Below are 25,110 nucleotides of genomic sequence, written 5' to 3' on the forward strand. Positions count from 1 at the left end.
AAAAATAAATAAATAAATTTAATTTCATACATTTTTCAAATGCTTAACAAATATTTTGTTTTACATATCCCTAGCTGGATCACCTGTGACCGTGTCAGACTTCTATTGGCGGACAACAACAAACCGGGGTCGAATGAGTTACCTGTTCCTCTTCCACTTCGTTGGTCGTAAGTTTGTTTTTGTCATAAGCCAAGTTATATTCTAAAAACCTGCAAAGTTTCAACGAAAAAGCCCATAATCTGTCTTGTAATATAAAACTATAAATCAAATTTCGTATATTTTTAAAATGCTTTAACAGCGATTTCTTTGCCACATCCTTTGCTGAATCAGCTGTGACCGAACCAGATATTCCATTGTCGGACACCAGAAAACCAGGGTGAACTGCTTCACAGGGTTTTCTGAGGTGGGGACGAGACTTGAGCTGCTTGCAAATTAGGGTCCATGCAAAACATTCAGCATTTGTTTTGCAGATTATTCAGGCTAATAGCCTATCAACAAGCCTGACATGGATATTGCAAAATATTTATATATTATCAGTCACAGATATATGACCTGAAGTAGATTGCAGTTGATATAATGGACAGCCACTGATTAAATCTTGCTGATATCATCCTGCCAAACCCATTAACTCAGCTCTTCATTTTTGTAAAGGCCTGAAGCAAAACAAATGCGATTCCAGTACCCCGAAAAGACACAGTGCTTGTTTCTGTAGAACCGTTAAGACTGCCTTGGATCTATTCAGCATAGAAGTTTTGCAAGACGTTTCTCTTTCTCCTATTGGACTGCATACATCTAGATTTGTGGGTTTAACAATAATATTTTGCAAAGATTCCCCCATTTAGTACATCCAAATCCATGTATTTACCAATAATATGTTATAAAGGTTCACTCTTTTAGTACGACAAGTACAGGTAGCACAGAAACGCTCAAAGAGAAAAAGTTCAGCTTGATATCATTAGCTGAATAAATTTTAAGAGCATCGGTATCTCTTCTCAAGATGCACGACTGAAGAACATCTCAGCTCCATCCCTTGGTCTTGGATGTGGATCAAATGCTGTACCAGATTCTGGATTTAGAAGTTCCCACCTGCTCCAACAAAACTTACAGATCAACCAGGTCCTCGATATAACATCATGCCACAGAACTCCCTGACTATTCTCACAAAGTGCAAATGAGTCATCAAAGCAACCCAGACATTCATTTTTTTACCTATACTTGAGGCACACATGATGCAGAAACATCATTATTTGAAGCCTTGCAAAGTTGCTGCCTGGACAATATCTCGGACCTCCACCAAAAACGGAATAAACACCTGGCTTGGGAATAAAATTCTGCACAGTGATATGCATTGCATCACTCTCTTGTTAGTTTCGGTTTCCCTTCAGTTTGATGAGTCATTAGATTTAACGCAAATGTCATACTAAAATGCATGTTGAATTAAAGAACTGTCTCTTGTTACTTCTCTTCATGCCTCCAGAGATGAGCAAAGAATTGTTCTTAGAAATATTTCATTACAGAGTTAGCACTGGGATTAAAAGTTAGGAAGTAGACTTATCGATAATTACATCCCATCTGTCTGGATTGAATGCCAATGGATCGTCATAGTATTTAGAGTCAATGTGAATGGAACGAATCCACACAAGCACCTTCCAGTTCTTAGGGAACTTATAACCTGTTGGAACACAAGGATCCAATAAATATAGAAAACAGAACAAACAGCTCAAAAAAAAAGTATAGTTGGATGCTTAAATGAATGAATAAGCCTCATAGTTTTCTATGTTGTAAAGTTTGAGAAATCTTGGCTTTTAAGCAAATGTTGTGTCCTCGTCAAACTATGTACGTGACACAGCATGGAAAACACATCTAAAATTGTATTATCACAGCTCTATTGGAATTCGATGGGCCAATAAAGGATGCAACAACAAGCATCTTGTGATCTAGTATCATGTTACTTCCTCATAAAAAAGTGCTCTTTTTCAAGGATTGTTTGGTTGACTACAAGTCCAATTGACTGCAGTAGGATTTGAATTGAAATTGCTGCAAGCAGTTGCAAAAAATATTTTAAGTTTGGTTGCTAGTAGCTGAGAACTACAAATGCATTTGCAGCTATCTGGTTGTACAATGCTGAAAGAGGTGTGGTAATCTTACAAATGACCTGGTAAGCTTATCCCCTAATAAATATTACAATATTACAATAATATAACATATATTATTACTATATTATTTACATTTATTATATTTGATATAATATTTTATAACATATTTATTATTATATTATGAATTTATTATATATTCTAATAATAACATTATATATATATATATATATATATATATATATATATATATATATATATATATATATATATTCTTATGAGATCAAGAGAGGGTGACAGAATAAGAGATGGGTGGGATAGAGTTTGCAACTTAAGTTGCAATTAGTATTCTGTTGATTTTGAATGCAATACGAAATGCAAGCTGCAATTGAATTGCAGGCAATCAAATAATTGCAAAAGGCTGCTTACGACTCCAATTGCCAGACTTGGATATTTGACTTCCCAATCGCAGGCAACCAAGCAAACCCTTAGTGTACCATCTTTTGTCAAAACTATCAGTAGGCATAAAGAGGACCAACTGATTTCGATTTTAGAGTAAGAGATGCCCGGTTCTTCATTATACTCACCATTTAAAACTGCATCTTTCACAACTCTTCTGAATATGAAGGGCGGAACATTTGTCAGGCGAATTAGTTCTTCTGCCACCTGAATCCCAGAAGAAGAGATCTCATATAGATAAGCAGCAAGTCTGTTGGCCACTGTATCTCTCTCAAATCTTGACAGCTTACCTTTGAGGTATACTTCATACTTTTGATATCTTCAGTCGTCAGAAGATCATCTATGGCCTTTCCTGTCTTGATTGACAAAGTTTCTTCCTGCTTATGGAAAGGTTCTATCAGCACCAGCAAAAATAAAAGCAACAACTACACTAATTATCAATACAATCAATGTTCACCTTAAGCTTCTCAAGTATTTCAGGATACTTAGCCAGATAGTAAAGCCCCCATGTCATCACATTAGAGGTGGATTCATGACCTCCCAAAATAAGTGAGAGAATATTGTCCACAATCTCTACTTCACTCAGTTTATTCCCATTGTCATCAACAGAATCAATCAAGATTTGCATGAAATCATGTTTCTGAACTCCCAGTTCTTTCCTCTTCCTCACTTCGTCTGACAAGATGCCGGACAGTTTCTTCTTGCACTGAAAATTGCAATAGAATGAAGAAAAGCAAAGAATGTCAGTTCTACAACATCATGGGCCCTTACTGGTTTCCATTTTTTTATTATGTACTGCTAAGTTGCTGAGATAGCAAAGTTAAGACATTATATTGCTTCTGTATACTGGATCCACTGAATACACTGCAATCACTGTTATACTGATTGTCCACATTAGGTAGGACATGCATAAATGTATGCTCTCTTTTCAAGGAATGCACTTCGCCAATCTTCTGAATCAGTTCCACTTGCTGTGGCCAATCCAAGTTCCAATGACAGGGTGGCATGTTACTAATTGAAGCCGCAAAATCTTCTACAACTCTTCAAGAATGTTACTGTTTTCCTTTTTCTTGTTGATGTAAAAGCAAGAAATTACCTTTTCAATTTTTCTTTCTGATGGAAGGTAAGAATACTACCTTAAGAGCATGGTGGAATGCTGTTCCCGGAATGTTGATTATCATTGACCGAAGTCCTGCCATAAGTCCTCTATACAGAAGTTCCATTGTATCCAGAAGTTCTGGTGACTTGAAACTAACCAGGATATCACTGATGTTGCGAAATGTCATCTGAATGAATAGTTTCTGAATTGATTAAAACACATGAAAGGTATTGCCAAAATTTACTCATGCTAAAAGTTCAATGTCACTGTCACAGATTGAGTTGTCGCTCTTCAAGAAAACTTAAAAATACTGGTAGGTTTTTGAGATGTGATGGCGGAGATTTTCAAAACTAAAAGTTTGTTTTATTTAGTGTTTTAGTTTCTGAAATGCATTGATTTCCAAGATGTTCCTTTTTCCATAGGAAGTATATGTTACAACTTACAAAATTGCCTAGAAACAACCAACACATTACAGGTACATGTAACCATATTCAGGCAGAGGTTTGATGTGTCAGTTGATGAAAGAAGATACATCAGCTGCTTTTGTAGGTTGCATTTCCTTAGCACATCTAAAGCTACAAGAAAATGAATTAAGAATTGGATTCAATCGTTATATGCCCACTCATCTTGTGAAGCAAAAACTTAAAATGAACTAAGAATTGGAGTCAATCGCTATATGCCCACTCATCTTGTGAAGCAAAAACTTACATGTTAAGAGGCATTTGACTTGTAGGAGGTGGGGCCTCTATGCAACATGGCTATGTGTCTTGGTCTGCGCTGTCTATCACATACAATCCCAAGCCAACACTGGCATTGATACTGGGTCCCCATGGCACTTATTAAATCATTTACTTATGTTTTTTAATTAAAAGTCATTTCAATTTTTTTAAGTTTTATCTTTTGGTTTTAGCGAGGCATGATGCATGCTGTGCCAGCCACCTTCCGGCATGATGCATGCTACTGGCACTTAAGTTTTTGTATACATGTGGATTTTTTTAAAAAAAACTGTTGCATATATCACACTGTTTAAGAAGCATATACTCACAGTTTTGATTTCACCATAAGCAACTATTTTTTTTTTCGATATCCAATCTTCTAAAGTCGAGATGAAGATAGGTTGTGCAGTACTCAGATGGGAATCAAGTGCTCTCGGGCTATTGAAAGCCTGCATCATAAGCTTCCTCATCCTCTTGTGGACAACTCCATCAATGTTTGCGACTGCATTTCCTAGCAGCTGGCTTGAAGGCCAACCTGTACTAAAAGTCCCCTCCTCAGTCCAGCTACCAAGAACTTGCTTGTTCAAGTCCGGAGAGCATGTGACTATCACCGGATGGCCAAATAAGTGGGACCTATAAATGCCAGTTTCTCCATACCTGCAAGAGAAAAGGAACAACATAAAAAAGATGGAGGAAGACCAAGTACCAAAGGAACTTTTTAGTTCTTTACAATTCCAACCATTTTGTTTAAAAAAAAAAGGTGACACAAGCACTATCGAAAAAGGAAAAGAGTTATGAAAGATGTATAATGTCTTAGAAAGTCAACAATCAATTCAAAATATATGCATTATCTTTCTTATCAATATGCTGTCCATTGTTGTTCCGTCAATCTCCCCCCCCCCCCTCTCTCTCTGTCCTGACTAAAACAGAAACAATAAAAAGGATTAGTAAGAAAGGGAGAGGGATTCCTATCTTTCACTATCGCTATTCAAAATAGAGTGCTAGCATAACATGGAAACCTAGCACACAAAAGTTACACAGAAAAAATGTTACTTTACAGTGTTCTGCTCACTAGCCAATTTGGTGGTTTTCTGAACAGTATTGGTTACTCATGCTATAGAAAGAATTGTGCTATATTTTACCATTCAACCAAGAAGAAAAGGTTGAGTATGACTAAGGGGGAAATCTTATATGATCCATTGGAAGAAGCTTGCCATTCTAAAGGTATTGAAGAAGGGGACAAAGAAGAATTGTGTTCAATAACAACAAAGTTAATCAACCAACAAGAGTGATATGGCTATCCGACAGGATTAGCATAGTAGAAACATGATTTTCAATAAAAAAAAGAGTTGATTTCAGAGGTTGTACTCTAAGGTGCTTTATCTGAAACAAGAAGCACAAATACTTTAAATCACATGTTGTGCCTTTATCAGAAACGAATCAGAAACCAATACTCATCAAATATTTATATGATATGTGTCTAATACTTATTTTAAGAATTTTTTCAAGATTTTTTTTGAAAAGCACTTTGGATATTTTCTGGGTGCACTCAAGATACTCCCTGATATCTCCAAGAATGAGGGGGGAGGTTTTTCCCTTCTTTTTTTTATGCTAATGTTAATTTTTCAATGATGCATGGTTGATTTTGGAGTTTCTGACATTGATAATAAAGCATGAATATGGATTATGGTTTATAGATTTGAATGATGATTAAGTGATGAGTTTGTGAAAGTTGACACTAAGGTTTAAACTTTAAAGTATCAACCATGTTGTTAAAATGTGTGTACATATCTTTTTCTGATTTGCCATATAGTGTATCCATATATCATATCCGTGTCCATGCTTCCTATATTTCAAATTATAAAATTTGTTATCGAGGTGAAAAGTTGTTTGTCCTCAGTTTTTTCATTTACAAGATAAATGTTATATATACCTCCATTGAGTGCTCTATGTGAACAGTGTGGAAAATTAAATGCGTCATGGAAAATTCATTCTACATTAACATCATATAAGTAACATCTGGTAATAAATGACTCAAGCTACCTCATGGATGTGTTAAAATAAAGGCTTTCTTTAGATGACCCAGGGCATCCATAAACATTATGGTAATGTGGAGGTTCAACAACATCCCAAATCCCGTGCTGTAGGCAGCCCTACCAGGCCTAGGATTACCAGGCTCCATCCAACTTCAGCCAATCCCAGAAGCTATGCCCCAAACAACAAACATCTAAAGATAAAGGGGAGACCCCAAAAGTTCTTTCTGCCCAATTTTTTTTTTTTTTCCTCGGATCATAATAAAGGTTGCATAAATCCTTCTTACTCAACCCTTGCTGAATTCACATCACTAAAGCTGCCCAGCATATCTCCAGCTTATCAATTGATCCTTGGAATGCTTTGACACATCACACATTCTGAGAGAGGGCAACCAGCCCATGTATATGTTAGTCAACTTAGCCTCTGCTTCGGATTGTCAACAGATCTAGGCACAGAATTCTCCTGCTTATCTGCTCCATCTTATAAATGCTGATGTATTAGGCACTAATTTTATTTGAATGTAAATTGGATTTCAATACACCCTGTCACACAAAGAACGAAAGAAAAAACTGCAGCCCAGTTCAGCCTTTTGCTTTGAACGCAGGGAACTGCTCTAGAATTCGAAGGTGGATAGTCTAGTAGATGTTTATGTTTCAATAGACCACTCATGCTGTCAGAAACTTGGGAATTTTACCCCCTTTATCTCTTCTCCCTTTTCCAAACTCCTCTTAACGCTTCATGCTTGCCCCATGCTAGGAAAAGCTGAATTTTTACCAATTCTTATCAGCCCATTGGTTCATAATACTATTAGGAGGGTCTTCCTAGTTCATAAAACCATGACACTTTAGCCAATCAGCTAAAGAAACAAGATAACACACCATGCTCCAGAGAAGGAATATAGTTATTAATATTTGAACTCATGATGTTATAGACATTAGTAGAAGAATCCTTGGATGAATAAGCTAATGTGACTAGACTTATGAAACCGAGGAAATGAGAGTATCTGCAGACATATTGTTTTCTAACATAAATGAAATCTCTTGACAAAAATTGAACAAATTTTGTTGAAAAAAGGATAAAAAAATACAATCCAACAAGTATAGAAAACTTGAAATGGCAAGGCATACATTCAGTTGCTTGCTTATCAGCAAGATCAACAAATTCATTGGCCACAATTTTTCAGCAATTTATACTTTTTGCATTAGAATAATCCTTCTTGTGTCCTCTGTCGTACATACAAGTACAATAAGGTTATAATTTTTACATGCAAACCTAAGATTGATTTAGATAAAGCAACAAGACCATCAACTGATCGATTGTCATCTTAAGCAATTTTACAATCCAAGGCTCCTGTCATTGATGTTCAATTTCCTTGCACCAATTACATATGGAAAATTCTACAAAGCCATCATATGCATTTGTTTTCCATAAATTCTTATCAACCATTTTAACTTCTCAAGCACATCTCCATCTTCATTGGTGTGATCAACAACCATCTAATTTCAAGTTTAACAGTCACTCAAAATCCTCAAACTAAAGGCCGGTTGGGAAGGCTCGAGAAGTTTCTCAAGCCTTTCCAACCTATTCGACCTCCTTTCCTACGTCGAAAAATACGCTGATTCAGCATGATTCAAGAAGGATCCAACCCTAAATAAAGTATGCTTCCTATTCCTATCCCATTTTCTCTTTTTTTGGATGCCAAAAGATATCTTGAAATTTGCAAAATAAGAGAAGATCATGCCAAAAATTTTGATTTTAGCTTGATTTTATGATATGTTGTAGATCTATGGATGATCTACACAATGAAATAAAAAATTTTAATTTTCAGATTATATATAATTTTAAAAATTAAAAATATATTTTTGGATTAAAAATAAAAAAATAAAATAAAATTCAAAAAATGTCAATTTAGAAGCGTATTTTAGGGCATGCAAGCAAATTTCCAGCTAAATTTGATATCCATTTATTCAAGTTTTGATGCGATCACAAGCATAGTGGTTTAGGTGTAAATTTTGAAAAAATTGAGAATAAATAGGCTTTTTTTTGTACAAAATAAATAGCCTTTGATGCATGCCCATGGACCTAGAAAAATACATGTAATATCCATTGTAGGGTTCTGCTCAAATTAATTTTTTAAAATATTTATAAACCAACATTGCATTTATTTGAGATTTATAGATACTTCAAGTTCAAGAGCAATCTTAGGGAGACCAGGCAATCCATGTAATTTATATGACCCGTAGTACATATGAAAATAAATGAAGATCAGATATCACTCCAGAAAGTCAGAGGAGATGTTCGCTTCAGATGACGAGGCATAAATTCAGGCTGCACTCAGACGAGCCTGGATGATCAGTGACAACAGATTGAGGTGGCCAGGCATAAGGCTCAATTTGAGCCCTCATATTACAAGTCGGGCTCCGGTTCTGTGAATAGCAAGGCATATCGAGAGTTTAGGAGAACCTCCTCTTTTATATTAACTTAATCCTCTCTTCTCATAAGGTTGCACATGAGTATTTTAATTCTCTTCTCAACACTTACTCATATTGTTCAGATTGTATCCATCCATTCATCCAGGATTGTGTCTCTTGGAATCATCTTCACAAAGGCCACATCGGATGCATCTTTTCATTTAACCTTATCTATTCAAGAGGCCTAGTTATTTGAACATCTAAGATAAGATTTTATACTTAAGCAAGTTTATGTTTAGTTTGATATCCAATGTGGGACTATTTTTAAAATCTCAAAATTTTGAATGATAGTTTAATTTATAAACCAACACTGCATTTCTATGAGATTTATAGATACTTCAAGTTCAAGAGCAATCTTAGGGAGACTAGGCAATCCATATACTTTATATGGCCCGTAGTACATATAAAAATAAAATGAAGACCAGATATACACCATGTTTGCTTATTGTGATAGACCTATTACATGAACCTGTAGCTTTCAGTTATTAAAGCACGGAGGATAAATTGTTTGGTCAATTATGCCAAAGTTGAACCTACTTAACATAAGCCGGTTGTTAGCGAGTTAGGGGGTTGGGTCCTAAATTGCAACCCCATCATGAATTTCTCTTTCTTATAATGTAAACTTTAATTTCATCTTATTTCATACACATGATTGACTCTTTACTTTTTCTAGTAGATCTCAACCCCTCACTGATTTATGTATAAATTTTTGGCTAGATTTTTATCATTGCATTATCCTATTGCAGCAAACCACCTCTAGAATGTTATATTAACTGTTATAATAATGATTATAACATCCACTTTTTGCTTTGTTTGGCATGATTTTGCATTATTTAGTATTAAAATGCTAAAATTATAATGGTGTAATAAATAACAATGAGAAAAATAAAAGAAGAATAACAAAAATTATTGTTCAAGTCACTTCTCACTCAACTAAAATTATTTTCTTTCGAGATTGTACAGATTTGTTTGGAGACAAAATTTCATAAGATTTTATTTCTCAAAAATGCTATGTTATTTAGAAAATAGTGAGGGTTATACAAGAAAAAGATTATCGTTTGTCTTTTGCTCGTAAAAAAGAAAAAGGACAAAAAGCAACTTTGACATATTAGCATGTGAGTCCTCCTTTTCCAACCCAATCTCAAAATGATCCCTATTTTTTCTAAATATTATAGCACCTTTTTCTTGTTTATTAGGATACGATGGTCCTTAGAACTCAGTTGATGAATGATTTGGTTGATTGTCATTTATTTAGAAATCATCTCTAATTTTTAGTAATAAAATATACTGTTTTAAGAAAAGAAAAGAAATGAATGAATCATTCATCTAAACAGTTTAGAATATGGTAATTTTAAAAAAAACTAAAACATGATCATTATTTAAAAGATGACAATGGATGAAATCAATAATTAGCTGATGGTAAGGACAAGTTTATCCTAATAATCTAGAAGCAAAAAGTTATTGTTTCTGGATAGATAAGGATGACTTTTAGGAAGAATTTTATATTGAAAAGACACTAAAAGATTATGATTTTATGACTACAATGGTTTTTTTGTAGGAAACAAATGTTTTCAGATAGATAGAGATAGGATTCATAGGAAGTAAATGTTACCGGATAGATAGGGATAGGATTCATAGGAAGTAAATGTTAGCTGATACATACGAATAGGATTCATAGAAAATAAATGACTGGATAGATCGAGATAGCATTCTAAAAGTTTTTTTTCAATTTTATAAGTAGTTAATTATTCTTATACTAAAAGATTATGATTTTATGACTACAATGGTTGTTTTGTAGGAAATAAATGTTTCTAGATAGATAGAGATAGGATTCATAGGAAGTAAATGTTACCGGATAGATAGGGATAGGATTCATAGGAAGTAAATATTATTTGATAGATACGAATAGGATTCATAGAAAATAAATGACTGGATAGATCGAGATAGAATTCTAAAATTTTTTTAAAATTTTATAAGTAGTTAATTATTTTAAAAAATACTTTACAAGATTTTATTTTTTGAGCATAGGAGTTTAATATCCCCTATGCCCATGCACTTATTTAGTGGGGACTCCAATAGAACCCTCAACCCTTTGGCAATGAATGATATCATCAAAGCAAGCGCTTATGGTTTAAAGAAAGTTAATTATCTTATAAAAAAAATTGTAGAAACTAGTTATTCTCATAAAAGATGTTATGAAAAGTTACCCATTAGTTGCCTAATATTGACAAGGTTCGCGTCTATATATATCCATCATAATGCACTTACATATGACTGCAATACATACACCACTATGGATGCAACGAAAAAAATGATTTTTTCTTTAATGCTTCTGCTACTCGTGTTGGCCTCTAGTATGATGTTTGCAAACTTTTCACGTGTGCATGTATATAGGGTTAGAGGGCTTAAAGAGGAATCATAGCTTTTTGTTTTATAGTTTGTCACATTTTAAGCTAACACTGAAGTTGGTGACATTGATATTCTACCTGAAGATTATCAAAAATTTGACCAACTATCCTTGTAGACAATTTCTTCGAACAAAAACGAGGAATAATCATTGTAGACAAGGAATCAAAAAATGTTCATGAAAAACTTGCAGGTTATATTTTAGAATATTACCTAAGAAACTTATTTTACTATTGTTTTGATAGATACAATCTTTTAGTATCTTCTTCTATGGTAGAGTTCCTTTATATGCAGCAAGAACTTCCTCAGATCTAGGAAGCTTGTGAAATTCCTTTGCCATGATCGATAACATGGAAGTAGTGTGATGCAACATTCCTAGCAAGTGTCTGGGAATGGTTTACACCCTATGACTTCCTGAAAGCTCATATAGAGTTGCGAGATTAATAGATCTTTAACAAGATGATTATAGAAGTTTCAATTTGAATTGTGCACCTTATCTCTTTGCATAATTTGGCTGAGAAACTCATGAACTTGATACACCTTCATTGTGCACTCTTGAGCATGAATCTGTGTGGTTTATAAATGTATCCAGCACATCACTACATAAATTTTTTTGTAAGAATGTGTATGTGAGCATAATACTTCATTCATGTAATTAACTATGTACACAACTAACATGATTTTGTAATATAAAGCATAGGCAATTTAGAGATTTCAAAATTAGGACTGAAAGTTTTACCAAATGTTTCCTTTTTTCAAATAACGTGGTATTTTATGAATTTATTGGTTTAAAATGTACTTAGTGTACAATAATCTTTTTAGAGATTTCTTGAATGGAAAAATCTTAGTAAATTGCCTGGCCAATATGAGAGATATTTCCCCCAAGGTTCCACTAGCTTTCAGCTTAGGTCACTAACAGAAAGGGTTTTTTTTTTCTTGAGGGAATGAATTAGGCCAGAGCCTCAACTAAATTTTGTTAAAATCTTACCAACTACAACTCTTAGTGTATTAGTAAATCTCCTTGAAGAAGTGGAATTCAACACCACTCCTCAAATGATATCCTCATCACCCTCTTTGACTGCCACAACTCAATATCCAAGCAAGAGAAAACCTGATGGCCATACACTTCAACTCACAATCAATTAAAAATGATAACGGGAATAACGGGAATTTGAGCTTTTGAACAAAGAAAGCTTATGGAAAAACATCACATTTTCAAATTCTTATGACTTCAAATATCTATGAATGATAGAAGTTTTTTTGGATTCTTTTAGATAATACTAGCATAGAATTTTTAGTTTGACCAAAGATCCACTTTATCATCCTTAATTCCAGTACATTCAACATATGAGCATGCTCTTTTGTATTACCTAACTCTTAGAAGATCTCTACTATTATAACATAAACAACACTGGGCATCCATCCAATTTCCCCAAGCCTTTTGTTGATGTAAAATACTGCCAACTGTCCGTCCCTTAGGTGCTCTATACGTACTCCTCTTTAATAAACAGTGCACTCTAAATAGTTTAGGCTTTTCTTCTACTAGGTAAACAAAGGGAGTGCACCATTTAAAACGGAGTGCAATTATCATATGGGGTGTCACAACTGCCAACGCTTCCTCTCACAAGATCAAACCCTCCATCCTTTCCTTCATATGCTTAAATGAGGACTATCAATTTGATATCTTAATAGAGAATTGCCAGCCTCTTGGTCTAACTTTGCATATCACCCACTCATAAGCAAGAAAATTTAATCCCAGTGAGAGTATTTGAGCAATTAAAATTGAAGAATAACAGAGGCTAAGAGATCAAGAAGACAACCAAATGATTGCTAGGGCGAGCTTATTGAAACTCAAGCAAAATCAAATAACCAAAATAAAAATCAGAATAACTTTAAACCCAAATTATTTTTTTAAAAAAAATTAACTAGAAAATTAAAAATTCTAACAACATGTGAAATCCAAGGCAAGAAAAAGGGTTGTGAAAATATAAAATGCAGGAGGACCAACCATTTTAAAATAACAGGTAAAGAAGCATCTTTTTTCTTTTTTGACCTGATCAATCGCCCAAGAACGACGATTCGTTTATCTGAACCCTGAGGGTCAGACAGGTTATTTCGGTGATAGTTAACACAATTATTAGACTAAAAATAAATCAAGCGCAACAGGCGGCCAAAGCCCTCTCAGAAAAATACCACATTAATTTTATAATATGATATCAACGTTATACACAAGGAAATGCTTCAAATTCAAATGATAGAAATTTAACTCTATCAATCTCAACCCAATCATTTCCAAATAAACCAGCTTTCCGCACCCAGATTTTAGCTCCAACAATCAAAAGACTTGAAGTCATCCGGATTTAACTACTTTACAAGAAGAAGAGAAGAGAAAATGGTATTACCTTTCTTTCCTCCTGGCGATGAAATCATCCGGCCTCCCCGAGAACTTGAAGCACCGCAAGAAGTCGAACATTTCGCCAATCAGCGGCCAACCCATGGAGCCCGGAGGAAGCCGGGCGCTGCCAGGATCGCGCTCGATTCGTCGTACGAACCGTCGGTCTTGGATCCATCTCGCGAACCACGCGATGAAGGAGAGGACAACGACGCCGACGGCCATGGCGACGCCCCAGGCCCCAGGGGCTTTCTCCATCGTCGTGTCTTGGTTCAGCCTTCCTTTAAACCCAGCCAGGGTTTTATAGTGTGGGATAGCTGAGTCCTCAGGACACCACGTGAGGTTACCGCCCGGATTGCAGCCTAGAATTCTGTCGGCGGTATAACGTATAAAAGAAATATTATAACAAAAAATAATATGCAATAACAAAAGAACAACAATATCATCGTCCAAATAACTATTCATTTGATGCAAATTTTTTATTTTTTCAATGGTTCGAATTTTTAATAAAAAATAAAAAAATAAATTTTGAAGAAAATACTATTTTATTAAAAATAACGTATATAAGTAATGACTGTTATTTTTATTATATATTAGTCATTATAATGAGATAATGGCTAAATAACAACTATTATTCGAATGGATCTTATGACGATTATACGGTAAAATATGTGAAGCTATGTACAACAACTGTTGTCCTATTATAATGACCTTTATCTTAAATCATGTTCTTGGGTGCAAAATGGGAGAAAGGAGGAGAAGGTCGAGTTACCGCGCCCGCTTTGGCGTTGACTAAGATAAAGGTCAGAGGCCAACATTTTGCTCTCGTGTTTGACATTTTGCTCCCTCGCGTTGCCCACGCAGGAAATGGTCAGAGCCCGACATTTTGTCTGAATCCAGGAAGGGATAATCGGGCGATCATTAGATAGATCCTTTATTTTGCTCACCACTGGATCTTTTTTTCCACCATCTCATAAATCCTTTCCTACCAACTCCGTAGATATCATTGTGAGCTGCACTATGCTTTCATGGCAAATGTTTTTATAGGAAGCAGGACATTAAAATCATCTGGCAGATGGTGAATATGGCATCAGAGTTTGTAAGATACCTTTTGTTAATAATCATCAATCCATCTATTGGGTTTGTTAATTTTGTTTCAAAAAATTTATTTGATGGTAGCACGATCGTAACTCCAATGGAGAAGTTCCACTGATTTGAGAAGATTGAGAGCACTCTATGTCCATCACAATTTAAGACCTTCCGCTGGGCCTAGATTGCAAAATAGAGCCAATTAGATCCTGTCCGGCAAGCTTGCACCATTTTCAATATTTAATGATGGATGTGATCTTTGAATAAGGTATATTATACCGTATCGTACCGAACGGTATGTAATATACTAAATCTGAATGTATCGATATGTGGTACAAGAGTGTATTGATATTTGATATGCTGAACCGGCTTTTATATTGGACATATCAATAGAGTAATATAATAGTATCATTACCGGAGTCTAGTATCGAGATGGCATATCTTATTTTTGAGTCAATAAAGTTTATGCTGTAATCGAAAGTAGTCCGTTCTGTTCTACGCTCAGTTTTTAGTTCTATGCCGATGGTCGGGCTTGGGCATTTCTGAAACAAAAATGCTTTAATAACTCTGATATGCAACTCAAAAAGCCACTCGGCCGTAACCTGCTGAATCGGTTCTAGTTAAAAGAATCGGACCAAGAAAACTTTTCACAGGGCAAAACTAAAGCTTAAGCATCTTTTCCTGGATTTAGGTCTCTACGCTTCCTTGTTTCATGGTTTCTGGGAGCGCTTTTCTTTGCCGTTCGTTTCTTTTAGTTCTTTTATCTAGTATTAAGGAACACAGGATTTTGTTCGATAGAAGCAGCAAGGAGACAGCAATTCAATAGTTCTTATTGATGTACTTCTCTCTTGTCCCCATCGATTGACTTTCATTCTCTAATAAAAATAATTAGATTTTGATATAATCGTTTCATTTTATTTATTTTTTGAAGAAATTCCAACTTACAACGTCTAAATGGAACCAGATAGCAATAAGGTAACAAAACGGTATCTGATATTCAAATCGATATTCCGTATCCGTGTTATCATCTACGGTCATCTAATGTTTAAATTTTTTTATAATTTAGATTTGCTTAATTATTTAATTAATTTTTTAATTTAACTTAACTTAAATTTGTTATTATTACTACTATTGGATATTTGGATCCGAATTCAAAATCGAAAAAGTTAGATATATTGATTCGAATCCGAGAAAAAATTAGATATATTGATTCGAATCCAAAAAAAAATTAGATATATCTATATATTGTGTCTGTATTAGGACTATTTAAATTCATATCCGAATCGGACACAAAAAAAAAAAAGAAATAATATTCAATCCGATCCGAATCGGATATGAAAATAGGTCGAAGATCCAGTGCCGGCCCGACCCTCGATGCCTTGGAGACGAGGCGATAAGCCCCGTAAGCGAAAGGAAAGGACGAGCTAGAAGCAGAGGAGAGGAAGCCCGACAGCAAAAGAAAATGGCGCTAAGCCTCAAAACCCCCTTCCTTCCCGCGATGAGGAGGCCCACCTCCACCTCCAAACTCCCTCAACGCCTCGAGGTACCCCTCGAAAACCCTAGCTTTCGATCGAAACCGGCTGTCTTCTCACCCTTGTTTTCTTATTTTCTTTTGAAGGTGGGGAGGTTTTCGTGCCGGAAGAAGGGAGTGCACCCGGAGTTCTACGAGGACGCGCGGGTGTACTGCAACGGCGAGCTGGTGATGACCACCGGCGGGACCCAGCCGGAGTACACGGTGGACGTGTGGTCCGGGAACCACCCCTTCTACCTAGGGAATCGCTCTGCGCTCCTCATGGAAGACGACCAGGTCGAGAAGTTCCGAAAGAAGTACGGCCAGCTCTCCTCTCTCATGGAAATCCCCGTCCTCAAGGGCGAGATCCTCCTCCCACCCAAGAAGAAATCCGCCTCCGGCAAGGGCAAGGGCAAAAAATAAAAGTAATCATCTTTAAAATCGGATCTTGTTTAATGTTTTTGGTGATCTGGATAGATTGCTTCTAGTTTGGGTATCTGTATGATTGTGGGTTATTTTTCTTACTTTTTGTAATCTGTTGATACTGGTGTTACTCATGGAATTTTAGAAAGGAAATCTTTTCAGATACATTTTTGATGCTCTATTGCATCCCGAGTGGTACGTACTTATGGAATCTTATGATATTAATGATGAAACTATAATGTTTGACGAAATTCGTTAGTTTTGGAATCATGATATTGGTTTTAGTGGTTTTAAATTAAAAAAAAAAAGATATTGGTTTCAGCGGTAGTAATGATTGATTTGATGATAACTAAAATAATAAAGTGGTTGGTTGATCCTCTTGTCATTATTTTTATTTCGAATTTAAGCAATTGGGAATTCTGTTAGGAAGACTGGTCCTTATTAATTTGTTATTCAGAATCATGATATTTGTTGTAGGGGTAATAATGATTGATTTGATGATAATTGTGAAGAGCAAAGTGATTGGTTGATCCTCTTGCCATTATTTTTTTTATTTTGAACTTAAGCAATTGGGAATTCTGTAGGGAAGACTGGTCGCTATATTGATTTGTTATTCAGAACTTCTGGGCTTTAATCATTGTTTTTTGTTCAAAATGTGGGTTTGTTTGATTCTTACCACTAGCATTGGGGCTTGCTATTTGATGGTTAATGAATAGGTAAAAGTCTACAGCTTTGAGACTCCTTTTTATATTTTAGACTTCTGTCTCCTGATTCTACTTATGAAATCTCCTAGTGGTCATAGATGCTATAATTTTCGTCTTTATAAAGGAAAAACTTGGATAGAGTTTGGACTTGGAGTGAGAGTAGGATTGCACCTAAATTCAGGCGAGTCTGCAACATTTTTATGGCTGCCTTGGTATGGCGTGCATCTCTCGAAATAAAAACAAGGATTTCTTGGAGAAACCCTTGGAACAAAGGGATGTTTGAATATCTGTGTGATTCATCATATGTTCCTGGGTGATAAGGAGAGGGGGGATGGAGAGAAGATCTTTAATGTGCTTCAGGCCATATGCTTATGTCGGCATTTCACAACCCTTCCCTCCTACCTCCTCCCTCACCCATCCTGCAAGTTTAGTCTCTTTCTCGTGTCATGATGTTCTTTGTAATTTGGTGAACCTTATTTATTGTGGTAATGAATGGTGATGAACTGACCATCTTTTCTTAGAAAATAAAAAGGAACTTGAATTAATTTGTATTATTCATTTATATATTTTGGACTTACAAGTGGCAGTATTGATTACCCTGATGATTATTATGAATGCTAAAGTGTTTGACTGATACTTTCACCAGTATCTTCTTTTGGAGGAGGCAATTAGAAGATTCTTTGTTTGGATACTAATCATTGTATTAGTCTGTTATTCAGAACATTTGGGCTTGATTGTAGATATTTTCCTTGAAAACTGAGCTTCATTTGGTGTTTGTTTTTAAGCATTGGGACTTGTTCTTTGATGAATCTACAAAAGTCTACAGCTAATTTGTCTTCAGTTTTGAACACCAGGAATACTGGATCCCTTTCAATAAGGCAGCGGCCATGCTATTTAGATTTTCATGTGTTCTCTTTGCCTTTTTTTTTCTGGCACCAATTTCATTGGAGTTTCCTCCCATTAGAAAGAAAGGTTCTGCTTTTTGGATTGAAGGAGAACTCATGTAATGAATCTTTTGCTACAAATTAGTTTAGTCTTGTGTCTTCTCTTTGTCAAGGTTTTTCTTTCGAACTCTGCTTTTCCCTGTTAGTTCAGCTTATTGCGAAATATTACTTGTCCGTATTTTGTAAAGAAAGTCAAAAGTAGATGAAGAAACACTTGCTGCATTAACTTCCTAACTAGTTGTTTGTTGTACTTATATTTGCTGTCGATTTCATTCTTCGATGCAGTTCACATACTTATTTCCAGTTTTATTAGCTTTTATGCATAATCTTATTGGACGTTGTAGGCTACCTCTATTTCTTAGCACACTCTTGCATTTCTTGTACCAGATGCTAATAATTCTTCCATCCATGCAGCAACGCACAGGATTGGCTTGTTTAAGGTTAGAGTCAAGCACATGGTGTTGTTAGTGGTCCTTGGATAATTGGTTAGTGATATGAATGAAAACTACTTACTATGAACTGTGTCTAAACACAGTCTGTGGCAGTCATAATGGCTCTTCTTCAAGAATTATTGCAGGATTCTTGCAATTATAATCTTAGAGTTGCTCCTTTGAACTATCAGATTGTCGACATACCCCTGATGGAATCTCACAGATAATTCAGAGTTGGAAGTTGTCCAAGATCTTGTTAGCTGGAAAAGGGAGCTTATCTTATCAGGTATCGTTGGTTCTTGGTCTTAAGTTTTATACTACCCAAAGCCACTCTCGCTAAATTGTTGTTGTTACAGCTGTGTGAAAGTTTGATCGATGATATAACAACATTAGGTTCTGAACCGTACCTTAGTCATGAAGTTGGTAGATTTACTGGTGGTTGGCTCCAAAGCAGATGGATGTTGGATTGTGTGGGCTAGCGTGCTGCTGTTTTTCACTGTTTTATTGTGGGTGTGCAGTGCCTGCTCCCACCTGAAAAGTGCTAAAACTATTGTTGGAGTCCAGGAGTCCTGTGAAAGGATTGGAGAGTAAATCCTAAGCAATAGGCTTAGAAGGACTATTCTATTCATCAAAATCTGTTATGGTGTTTGCGGTGCAGGATTTGTGTGCTGTGTTGGAGTTTAGAAAATTTAGTAAGAGGGCATATTCAAAGAATCTGACACGATTTCAGTTTGTGGGATAATGAACTTGAGGTTTCAGCTGCCTGCTGAGAAAAGTAAAGGGAAAGTTACATAATGAACTTGAGAAATCTTGTAAAGGGGGGAGGAAAGGAGAAAAATGAAGGGTCAATATTTTCTTTAAAGCCATAATTTTTCTTTCCGGGCTTTTATGCAGCAACTTTGATGAACATTAAAGAAGAAATGCTGGTGTTTCAGTCTATTTCACCCATTTCTCAACTAATGTGTCTGGATGGCTACCAGATAAGGGAAATTCGTCATTCATTTCCTCAGTAATCACACAGCTAAAGGCATGGCGCAACTGTAGGTTCTGTGAGATTGTGTTTGGACTTGCTTTTAGGCTGTCTGGGTCGAACACAATCAAAGACAAATTAGAAACTCTGATATCCTGTCTAGAAGACCCACTTTGAAATCTTGAATAAGGACCATTTAAGCCAATGTCAAGCTGGTTTTGATCCTCTTTTTGGCAGTTGATTCGTATTGCAATGTTTATGCCTTCTTTTGTTGTAACTCTCAGTTTTGTTGGAATGAAGCTTTTGATTGTGATATCTAATCTTTTCTCTTCATTTGTAGTCTATGTGATTTCATTCTAGTTCTGAACCTGATACCTCGTTTCTCATCTAATCATCTAATAGAAACCATGTTATGTTACATTGATCTCCTTTGTTTCAGTTCTAAATGCTCATAAGGTTGTTAAAGGTCAAATGAGAAGTAAAGTAATGAGTCCATTCCATCTTTCCTTGTGCACCAATATATGCTTAAAGCTAAGTTACAATCTAATCAAGGACAGCAAGATGTCACTAGATGGCCTTTTCTTCGCATACAATGACTCTGGCACTCCAATGATAGCCCTTTATTAGTAAATTTGTCATGGCTAATGCCTTCGCCTTTGTTTAATGCTGCAGAGTTTATTAAATTCCGTCAATGATGGAACTTAATCTCGACTGACTCCGAGGCCTAACGCTTTCAGATCCCCATTTTTACTGCTGTTGGTGCACCGAGCACTGCAACATAAATAGAACACTGTACTATCTAAAGACCTTCACTGCAAACAAAAGTTGCTTTCGCAATATATTTTGTGGGTTTTGTTATTAATGATCAAACTCTCTTCAAGTTGCGGTTGTGGATGTGTCAAGTTTGATGATGATTTAATTGCGTTAATATAATCGCCTTGAAATAACAGCGTTGCAGCTTGCATGGCCTCCTCTGCGTTTGCTCTGCCTCATTGGTTTCTAATCTCAATATATAATCCATGATCAATCAAAACTCGTTTGTCCGGTGATTGAAATTTCAAGCCCAAATGTTGCAGTGAGAACAGTATTCTCTTATAGAGTTATGGTGCTTCCATAACGTTATTCTCTTATAAAAAAATCAATTAGCTTTCCATAAAGCCATTTTGTCAAGTAATACCGGTCTGGTGGAGCCTATGACACGAGAACACAGGGAAAAAACTTTTCCTGGGAGTGCTCCCGCAGCGATCTTTGGCTGTTCTCAGGCAAGAAAGTCAGCATTAGGATCTTAAAAAGGCGTACTTGGAATTATGACTATGCTGCAATCATCGAGTTAAAGGGATCACTTCTTTTCAACAAACTAGAATTCAGCCCAAAGCCACGACATAGATCAAAGCTTCTAGAAAAGCAGTGACCACCAAAACTTCCTTTTCTCCATCCTCACATTGCTGTTGAAAGAACTATGAATTGCAGGCCCCAATCACACCTCAAAACTGCGACAAAATACAACAAGAGAAAAGATGTTCTAGATTAGACAGACAAGGAGGGCCTAGATACATCAACTTGCGAGGTTAGGCAACCCCACTGAAGTGAGATTCTTGAAGCAAGTGGTTGAGAAAAGTTGATGAAAAAGTATTGCTAATGGCATCCTATTCCCACGGTTTACAATTCAAGTTCTAAAATTCAGGCCTACTTGCACAAATGGAATCGAATTTAGGGAACCGATTCGGATTCAGCAGGTTCTAGTTTTCAGGCAGTTTGTGATACTAAGATTGATGAAGTACAAGGACAAATCATTTCCACTACGCAAATGGCTTCATTTAGAGTTTGTTTTAATCACGAGAGGTTCATGACACTTGCCTATCATCTAACTTAAAGCATCTATGACCAAGAGCATCTTCTCTATCTGTCATCTAAACAGGAAATGGAATAAAACATGATTAGAACAAAACTGAGCTTGGTAGCTATAGCTCAAGCTTGCAAGCATTTTTCTGGTCTACAGGAAGGCAGAGTCCATCGTGCTCATCGGGCTTAGATAAGCTAGCTGACTGCACGACATGTATCATATGTTTGTTTTATATGTGATCGATTTGCAATTCAGTTTTGATAAAATTGAGTTCTAGCAGGGAGGTCTCAACTTAACCGAACAAGGCTAAGCGAGCACCAAAAGAAGTGTTAGTCCAACATGAACTGCTATCGAGGTGATACATTTTTTTCCCCTTTTTTTTCCATGTAACCATGGAGATCATGCATGTCGCTTGATCTTAGAATATCTGAGCCTAAGCTTGATCCAAGCTCAAAAGTGATCGAGAAAGCCACTGGTGTCCAAATCAAACTTAGGAGATCAGAAATTAGCACAACAAATTGAAACATAATGAACAACATTCGCATTGAGAACTGTTCTTCACAAGAGCACTAGCTGGCTGCAGGAGTACAATACAAAAACAGATGACTGTGATGTTGAGTTTATAGTGTCTTCCCATTTGTTCTCTCCCTTTTTGAATTTACTTCCCTTCAGTGTGCAAGATCAAAGACAGAGTCAAGAATCATGCAGGCTTTAACCATGCTTGTCAGGTGGAAGACAATTAGGTTGGTTACTTCTGTTCGAGCATAGGTGGAACAACTAGGATCTCCTGCGATTCGGTTCATGTACTACAGAGTGTTGAGCATCAATGGATGGCTACCATCAGAAAATGGACTGTGTTATTTGATGGCCATTCATCTCTCGATCTGTCATGCAACGTGTGCATCGCATAGGATCCTTACTCGAGGCGGAAACCCAAGGGAATGCTTATTGGATTCTGGTTTACTGGATTCAGGCTACGACATGATCCTATCACGTGCAATTTCTCTTCTGGCTAGGGCTGAAAAGTCTCTATAATCTACTCAGAGAAGGAAAAGGTTTCATTAGGCCCTGACATTCAGAGATCTAGGTGCAATAAGTAGGTTTGCATGGAACTTGATGTTAAAATAGCATGCTCGGAGCACTCATTATCGTTTTTATGACCATCCCACTGTGATGTACTTGGAACTTTGAAGTGGAGAGGGACTTTGGAAAGAACGTCTCCGCTTCTTGTCTTCGACAATATTTTTATATTTATATTTGCAACGACGTGATACTTTCTTTTGTTTACTCTCTCATGCATGGACATGAGCATTTACAATATTTTCTCCAGGCAGTTTATATGGCAGACACCAATTAATTTATAACAAGAAAAGCTTAACATCAAAGCCAATATCCTATTTGTCCGATGACGGATAAAAACATAAATGCATTTCTATGTTTTATTTTCTATTCTCTTGTGTCATCAAACATGATGAGTGATATGAAGAATAAAAAATTATATAGCCAACTCCGACTAATTTCGAATTAAAATTTTGAGTTGAGTTGAATCGGACAATTTACCAAAAAGGATGGGAGTATGATAACAGATTCTATATAAATAGGATGAGCTTCAAATTGAGTGTCAAAGACTAATTTTAATTTTATTTTTATTATTTACAAAAAAATATTAAAATAATATTATACATATATATCCTTATTTAAAATCATAGAAAATTAAATAAAGCTTTTGTCCTCATTTTTCTTTTTTTTAAAGTATGTAGATTTGTTTGGTGGGCATATATATGAAAAAAGAAAGGTAAACTTTTGTCAAATCCACCTTTATCATAGTTGCTTGATTTGAAACAAAAAAATAAAATAAATCATAGCTACCTAGAGTACTCTATCATGCAAAGTGTGTGAGAGGTGGAGAGTTGCAAGTACCTGGGCCGGGGAGGCTGAGGCCACATGTTATCACGAGAGGAAAGGCTGCCCTTTACAATTTTAGTGGAGCCTGCTCGCCGTGCGTGACGGAGCGCCGCTCGCACTCCACGAATCCCGGTGCCACAGGAACGGCTCGAAACACTAGGACGAGCACAAAAGAAAATCATACGCATACCAAAAATAAAACACCCACGCGCACACCAATTCGTTAAGTACGGCCGACACCCTCCCGTGGGTCCCCACAGCGAGTGGGCGGTGAGAGTTTAGGTGCCACAAAGCCTACTTTCTTTGGTGGACTTGGCGCGTTCGCAAAGGTGTGGGTCCCATAAATTTACGTGTGTAATGGGTCTAAATCAATCCACGTGGCGTCTGTGAGAGAGAGCTGATACGACTCGCAAGGTCACCTCAGACGTTTTTCCGCAGCGGAGGGGAGCTTCCAAGCGAGGTCGTCGTGCATGAAAGATGTTTTCTTTTGAATTCAATCTATGCTCGGAATCGTATTTCCTTTTGAAAGAAGGCTTCTTTACCGGTGTTTGTATGAACCCCGTGACTCTGGAGTTAGCCGTACACTTAGGCCTAGACTTTAGTTGAGTAGCTGGGTGGCTCAGGTTCAAAGCTCCAGTTACTCCACTTCACGGATTGCGAGTTTGGAAGATCATAAATATCAAATTGAATGGTTAATATATGTATATAAGTAATAACATAAATAATGGATGGCAATCTCTTTTTGCAAAGCTGCAGTATGCTTGTACTGCAAATATTATATGGTGTGCATCTCTTCGTGGTACCATCTATGAAGGACTCAGTTTCTTCGACTTTTCCGCCTCTCGATAAAATATAAATAATATGACATGAAAGTTATTTAAACAACCAGCTTAGATGACTTGTTAGCTCCTGATTTAGCTAAATACTAGCCCTCTTTTATTAGGATCATTTTTTTGTTTCAAAACCAAACGTCCAAACTAGAAGATCCGAGCTATTTTGGCTGAACATCGTAATCTATCCTTGATATATAATTTTTGCAATTGGATGCTCTATGACATAAGTTATTTTCTCCATAGAAAAACAATTTCTTACTACTATTAAAAAAACAATTTCTTAAGGGCGGAATTCATTAGTCAAGATAGATGTATCTCATTATTTCTATCCTTTTATTTATCCTGATCAACAAAAATTATATATCTCTGTTTAATATATACATTTCTTGCGATACTAAAATTTACCTAAGAAAATTAGTAAATCGCACTAATTAGAGGTGTATTGGTATCAATTAAATATTACTAATGTTACATGCTGCTCCAAAAGTCTCATCAGCAAAGTTAATTTTAATAACTTCTTCTTTAGCTATAAGATAATATTCGATGATGCACTCGCACCTAAAGCATCACTGTTACACAAACAAGTTGTTCAAATATTCCTACCCTCCACCAGACATTTTTAGTGGAGATCCAATAACATCATGGCATTAGTGCTGTTAATGATGGATTAATCTCATTTTGTTGATTACCTTCCCTTTTGCATTAATGATCGGCGAGGCGCCAAAAGGTGGTGGCCTTGCCTGCCCATCTTTACGTGAGCTGGCCCATCACTCTTTTAACTTCCGTGT

At 36.1% G+C, this 25,110-nt stretch overlaps 2 protein-coding genes across 7 annotated transcripts; one reads left to right on the forward strand and one right to left on the reverse strand.

The window, feature by feature from the left end:
• Window positions 1–837: 837 nt before the first annotated feature.
• On the reverse strand, window positions 838–13,950 carry LOC103712708 (7,8-epoxymelianol synthase CYP88A154-like). Its single transcript, XM_008799304.5, has 9 exons — window positions 13,681–13,950; window positions 4,697–5,024; window positions 3,689–3,838; window positions 3,010–3,258; window positions 2,843–2,929; window positions 2,681–2,759; window positions 1,566–1,672; window positions 1,210–1,331; window positions 838–1,086 (listed from the first exon to the last, which is right to left on the reverse strand). The coding sequence occupies exons 1-9, from the start codon at window positions 13,926–13,928 to the stop codon at window positions 993–995; spliced, it is 1,464 nt and encodes a 487-aa protein (XP_008797526.4). The 5' UTR covers window positions 13,929–13,950; the 3' UTR covers window positions 838–992.
• A 2,152-nt stretch (window positions 13,951–16,102) lies between these two features.
• EMB2184 (Ribosomal protein L31) lies at window positions 16,103–22,135 on the forward strand. 6 transcript variants are annotated; one of them, XR_015969158.2, is made up of 5 exons: window positions 16,104–16,302; window positions 16,378–16,694; window positions 18,755–18,825; window positions 18,963–19,057; window positions 19,128–20,074. XR_015969158.2 is itself a non-coding variant. In XM_088705120.2 (4 exons), the coding sequence occupies exons 1-2, from the start codon at window positions 16,222–16,224 to the stop codon at window positions 16,690–16,692; spliced, it is 396 nt and encodes a 131-aa protein (XP_088561246.1). In that variant the 5' UTR covers window positions 16,104–16,221; the 3' UTR covers window positions 16,693–16,694; window positions 18,755–18,780; window positions 18,963–20,074. The 6 variants fall into 6 exon arrangements, 4 of the variants coding, with proteins under 4 accessions (XP_008797524.1, XP_088561246.1, XP_088561250.1 ...); XR_015969155.2 differs by having other exon boundaries at window positions 18,963–20,074; XM_088705120.2 differs by having other exon boundaries at window positions 18,755–18,780; window positions 18,963–20,074.
• The last annotated feature ends 2,975 nt before the right edge of the window (window positions 22,136–25,110 follow it).

The sequence above is a fragment of the Phoenix dactylifera genome, chromosome 1 (genome assembly GCF_051530095.1).
Source record: "Phoenix dactylifera cultivar Ajwa chromosome 1, Ajwa_hap1_PhDact_Kaust_v1.1, whole genome shotgun sequence".
Lineage (NCBI taxonomy): Eukaryota > Viridiplantae > Streptophyta > Magnoliopsida > Arecales > Arecaceae > Phoenix > Phoenix dactylifera.